This window comes from Salvelinus fontinalis, unplaced genomic scaffold (genome assembly GCF_029448725.1).
Source record: "Salvelinus fontinalis isolate EN_2023a unplaced genomic scaffold, ASM2944872v1 scaffold_0129, whole genome shotgun sequence".
In the NCBI taxonomy this organism is placed as follows: Eukaryota; Metazoa; Chordata; class Actinopteri; order Salmoniformes; family Salmonidae; genus Salvelinus; species Salvelinus fontinalis.
In genome coordinates, this window is record NW_026600338.1 from 274,363 (window position 1) to 280,615 (window position 6,253).

At 46.5% G+C, this 6,253-nt stretch overlaps 1 protein-coding gene across 3 annotated transcripts in view; it reads left to right on the forward strand.

Moving 5' to 3' along the window:
• The first annotated feature begins 1,408 nt into the window (after nucleotides 1-1,408).
• LOC129843400 (serine/arginine repetitive matrix protein 2-like) overlaps nucleotides 1,409-6,253 on the forward strand; it is a 109,485-nt gene continuing 104,640 nt past the window's right edge. For 2 of the 3 annotated variants that reach the window (XM_055912104.1, XM_055912105.1), the window contains exons 1-3: nucleotides 1,409-1,542; nucleotides 2,084-2,216; nucleotides 2,709-2,822. In XM_055912104.1, the coding sequence (XP_055768079.1) occupies nucleotides 2,155-2,216; nucleotides 2,709-2,822 (176 nt within the window). In that variant the 5' untranslated portion in view covers nucleotides 1,409-1,542; nucleotides 2,084-2,154. Of the gene's footprint in view, nucleotides 1,543-2,083; nucleotides 2,217-2,708; nucleotides 2,823-2,992; nucleotides 3,212-6,253 lie in introns of those variants that run through there. The other variant, XM_055912106.1, reaches the window with a different exon arrangement.

The following is a 6,253-nucleotide window of genomic DNA, read 5'->3' on the forward strand; positions in this document are numbered from 1 at the left end:
CTCTCCTCTGCCATTTTTCCTCTGACTAACTCTAGCCTCTTACTCTCTACCTCCATGTACCCTCTTCCTACCCTCTCTTTATCACTCTCTCTCTTACTCTCTACCTCCATGTATCCTCTACCTACCCCTCTCTCCATCATTCTCTTTCTCCTTTTCCTCTCTGGTCCTCATCAGTATGCTTGGACATGCCTGACCGTCTCTGTGTTGGCTGGGGCAGAGGAGAGAGGGTTAGAAAGAGAGAGAGAGAGAGGGAGAGGGATGAGAGAGAGAGGGACAGAGAGAGCGTAGGAGAGCAAGAGAGCAAGCAGGGGAAGAGGATTGTGGTGTTTTATAGGGAGGGTTGGGGCTGAGGGAGTTTAAGCGGCAGGTAGGAGAAACAGGGCGACACCCCACAATGACCCCTGTATGGCCCTGAGCGGCCCCTCACTGGTGGTCATGGTCCACACTTTTCTACACACACCTACCTGCCCCTCACAACAGGCGCTACCAGGCCACCCGCCACTAGCGGGGGATGGGGGGCACTTGCGGGGTAATTGCCAGTCATTTAAGGTATGGAGCGGCGGGGTGATGGAGGGAGAGAGAGAGGGAAAGAGAGAGAGAGGGGAAGAGGGGGAGAGAGCGAGAGAGGGAGAAGGTATGGCCTGATCTGGAAGAGTGCCTTTGGAATAGCAGATCTGAAAGTTTCTGTTTTCCCAGAATACAAATGAGATCTATGTTGTTATTGGAGACACGGGCCTAGCTCTTTTCAGCTGCAGGATACAAGGATACACGCACGTGCACACGCACGCACGCACGCACGCACGCACGCACGCACGCACGCACACATACACACACACACACACACACACACACACACACACACACACACACACACACACACACACACACACACACATTATGCTACTGATATACCAGATAATGCGGCGTGTTAAAAGCAAGACCCGATTATGAGCGCTTATTTAACGCGTCTAAAAGAATCAGATGTGAAAACTGTCTCTGTCTCGGTGTCATGCTCAAATAGGCATGTGCTGCTTTCTGAATATATAAAAACAAAGAAAAATAAGATTACAATTTCTATGCTCATTTGATGACGATTTTAGACACACTGGTTAATTTAATTAGGGTTTTAATCATAACGTAATCTCTACATAAATTAATATGAACCCTATAATGATTTTGATTAAATATTTCCAGCTGTCCTTGATTGCAGTAGCAATATGGGTTATGCCTATCTTTGAATATGATGTCAGAGTTCATTCCTTGAACACATTATTTACAGCAGTCTTCTAAATGAGAATTTTAAGGAGTGTTAGCGAAACAAATCCGTTTAATTAAAAATGTAAGCCCCGAGGTTCCGGTAGGAAATCCTTGCTCCTTTCCCGTGGACTATCGCGAGAGTTACGTTTCCATAGATACAACCATACACAAAAACCATACACAAACGTTTCTGTCTTGAGAAAGGATAAGAAACTGTTTGCAGCTGTTTGTTCGAACCAACTTTATCTAAAATAGCTCAAGGGGACACAAGAAGATAAATCCGAGGTAATTATTTAACATAACGTTTAAAAAAGAACATGAGAAATAATAATGGTCTGGAAGTGACATGAAAGCTAACTTTCTAACGTTATCTAGTTCATTAAACTAGCCAGTCTAGCTAGCCAAAAACAAGTAAGGTTAGCTAAACGTTAACGTTAGGTACAGTAGATAGCTAGTTAGCGAGCCTAAGCAAGTAAGGTTAGCTAAACGTTAACGTTAGGTACAGTAGATAGCTAGATAGCTAGCCTAAACAAGTAAGGTTAGCTAAACGTTAACGTTAGGTACAGTAGATAGCTAGTTAGCGAGCCTAAACAAACATGTGCTGATACCTCAAAACTACCTGTTGTTGTTATTAATAGCCATTGCAATATTCTGTCATTTTGGTTAGGTTTTAACTGCCTTAATATGCAATTGTGTCATATTTTGCCCCGAATATTCAGTTTATTTTATTGCAGTAATATTTCCTATGTGTGATTTAGCCTGGCCTGGCTGATCAGTGAAATAAATAGCAGGTTTTATATGATTAATCTGCGTTTTTTTATTACAGCAGGGATCCGTGTGTAAAAAGGCACACAAAAGGTGCACAGGGAATAACTAAGATCTAGAGAGAGTGGAGCCATGAGTCTCAATGACTTTGTGGTGATTTCCAACAAGCCCAAGTCAGTCAAGCTCAATGCCAGGTAAGTGAAGAGTTGTTCATCTGTTGCTCTCGTCCCCAAAGCAACACCGACTCAACTCTGAGTTGATAGGGACAAACCGATGCTTGTTCTTGTAGCTAAAGGATCGACCAAAATGCTCTTGTTTTCAATCAAAAAAAGCCAATGGTTTTGTCCTGTGTGACGTGTGATAAAAATGTCAAACCTATTTCATTTTTCTTGTTCTCTGCCTTTTGTCCATTGTTCCCAATTCTTATCTCTTGACGTTGGATCGTTCGGAGATGGGCTTTGTCTATTTGTGCTTATAGTTTTTCCATAATGTAGCGTAAATAGATCCTATTCCTTGGTGTTTCTCATTTGCTTGTAGTTAATTGATTTGGATGAATCGATAGGTGACGCTCTACTCTGGTCTAATAGGTAATCAATGTAATTGATGAACTGGTATATGCTTCTCTAAACTGATAAGTGATTGATAAGATGAATTGATTGTTGTTGATTGATTGTGTGTTGCCATAGGAACCTGCGAGAGCTGCGCATGGAGACAGTGACGCTGGCCCAGGAGAGTAAAGACATGGAGGATCGACTGCAACAACTCAGAGAGAGCATGAGCCGGGAGAAAGAGGAGAGAGAGTGAGTAACAGAGAGAGCATGAGCCGGGAGAAAGAGGAGAGAGAGTGAGTAACAGAGAGAGCATGAGCCGGGAGAGAGAGAGAGTGAGTAACAGAGAGAGCATGAGCCGGGAGAAAGAGGAGAGAGAGTGAGTAACAGAGAGAGCATGAGCCGGGAGAGAGAGAGAGTGAGTAACAGAGAGAGCATGAGCCGGGAGAAAGAGGAGAGAGAGTGAGTAACAGAGAGAGCATGAGCCGGGAGAAAGAGGAGAGAGAGTGAGTAACAGAGAGAGCATGAGCCGGGAGAGAGAGAGAGAGAGAGAGTGAGTAACAGAGAGAGCATGAGCCGGGAGAAAGAGGAGAGAGAGTGAGTAACAGAGAGAGCATGAGCCGGGAGAAAGAGGAGAGAGAGTGAGTAACAGAGAGAGGGAGAGAGTGACTGATAGTTATGAGAAAGAAAGACAGAGAGTGAGAGAGAGAGAGAGATGGAGAACCTGTTAGAAGTGTAGATAGATGTGTCACAGTCAGTTGCTGCAGTGTGTTATCTGGTGTCTTATCCACCATATATCCTAGCTGAACCATTACTATCACATCAATTATCTGGCAAATGTAGGTTAAGGGGAACTAGGCAGGAAATACATTTTCAGTGGGAAAGATAAACATATCATCTTTTATTAATATGATTGTTTTGCCCCTCCCTGCATTTCATTAATAACGTTGAGATGTGTGACCCAGGGTGCATTGCTTTGGGAAGTTATGGAGAACAGAGGTTTCGGGGCGTATATCACACTATACGAGCCCATAACTCATACACTGGGCTTCATATATCACACACACTCGCACGCACGTTGCACGCACCCCCATCCTTCCACTAATACACACACACACGTGCACACACTCAATCATAATAAATGACCGTTGAAGTATAACAGGGGCGGGGGATGAACTACTGGGAGAGTTTACGTCTCAAGTGTTTGCAATCTGTTTGTCCCGGTGAAAATTCATACACAATAGCCATGGAAGTGTACAACCAATGATGGGGTGAAGACATACCTGGAAACAGTTAAGGGCAGATTGTTTCTCGCTGTATGTGTAGAGTTTGGGGGAGATTGTTTTAGAGGGGAGGAACAGACCTCATTATGAACTCATACATCAACTAGAGACGAGGGCCGAGCTGCTGCTACTGACGATAAACATGTAAAGGCAACAGTGTCACAGTAAAATACGGCTGTGGTTACTGCTTTACCAGACGACACAGGACTGTGTGTGTGTGAGCCTTATCTACAGGAACTGTTAGATTGAGAGTGTAGGGGAGTAACATCCACTCTCCAATCACAGTGCTGTTTATGTAGAGAACTACAGGGGTTGTTGTTTGCCTGTCTCAGAGCCATTCATCAATAAGACAGGATCTGGATACAAAGTATGTGTTCAACTCCTCACACCCTACTCCTTTATGAAGACAGAGAACGGGGAACTTCTCGTGTTCAACTCCTCACACACTACTCCTTTATGAAGACAGAGAACGGGGAACTTCTCCTGTTCAACTCCTCACACCCTACTCCTTTATGAAGACAGAGAACGGGGAACTTCTCCTGTTCAACTCCTCACACCCTACTCCTTTATGAAGACAGAGAACGGGGAACTTCTCCTGTTCAACTCCTCACACCCTACTCCTTTATGAAGACAGAGAACGGGGAGCTTCTCCTGTTCAACTCCTCACACCCTACTCCTTTATGAAGACAGAGAACGGGGAACTTCTCCTGTTCAACTCCTCACACCCTACTCCTTTATAAAGACAGACACCACCCCTCTAACACCACCCCTCTAACATCACCCCTCTAACACCACCCCTCTAATACCACCCCTGTAACATCACCCCTGTAACATCACCCCTCTAACATCACCCCTCTAACATCACCCCACTAACATCACCCCTCTAACACCACCCCTCTAACACCACCCCTCTAACACCACCCCTCTAACACCACCCCTCTAACACCACCCTCTAACACCACCCCTCTAACATCACCCCTCTAACATCACCCCTCTAACATCACCCCTCTAACATCACCCTCTAACACCACCCCTCTAACATCACCCCTCTAACATCACCCCTCTAACACCACCCCTCTAACATCACCCCTCTAACATCACCCCTCTAACATCACCCCTCTAACATCACCCCTCTAACATCACCCCTCTAACATCACCCCTCTAACATCACCCCTCTAACATCACCCCTCTAACACCACCCTCTAACACCACCCCTCTAACACCACCCTTCTAACATCACCCCTCTAACATCACCCCTCTAACATCACCCCTCTAACATCACCCCTCTAACACCACCCCTCTAACATCACACCCCTAACACCACCCCTCTAATATCACCCCTCTAACATCACCCCTCTAATATCACCCCTCTAACACCACCCCTCTAACACCACCCTCTAACACCACCCCTCTAACATCACCCCTCTAACACCACCCCTCTAACACCACCCCTCTAACATCACCCCTCTAACATCACCCCTCTAACATCACCCCTCTAACACCACCCCTCTAACACCACCCTCTAACACCACCCCTCTAACATCACCCCTCTAACATCACCCCTCTAACATCACCCCTCTAATATCACCCCTCTAACACCACCCCTCTAACACCACCCTCTAACACCACCCCTCTAACATCACCCCTCTAACATCACCCCTCTAATATCACCCCTCTAACATCACCCCTCTAATATCACCCCTCTAACACCACCCCTCTAACACCACCCTCTAACACCACCCCTCTAACACCACCCCTCTAACATCACCCCTCTAACATCACCCCTCTAACATCACCCCTCTAACACCACCCCTCTAACATCACCCCTCTAACATCACCCCTCTAACACCACCCCTCTAACACCACCCCACTAACACCACCCCTCTAACATCACACCCCTAACACCACCCCTCTAATATCACCCCTCTAACACCACCCCTCTAACACCACCCCACTAACACCACCCCTCTAACATCACACCCCTAACACCACCCCTCTAATATCACCCCTCTAACATCACCCCTCTAACATCACCCCTCTAACATCACCCCTCTAACACCACCCCTCTAACACCACCCCTCTAACATCACCCCTCTAACACCACCCCTCTAACACCACCCCTCTAACATCACCCCTCTAACACCACCCCTCTAACACCACCCCTCTAACATCACCCCTCTAACATCACCCCTCTAACATCACCCCTCTAACACCACCCCTCTAACATCACCCCTCTAACATCACCCCTCTAACACCACCCCTCTAACACCACCCCTCTAACATCACCCCTCTAACACCACCCCTCTAACACCACCCCTCTAACACCACCCCTCTAACATCACCCCTCTAACACCACCCCTCTAATATCACCCCTCTAACACCACCCCTCTAACACCACCC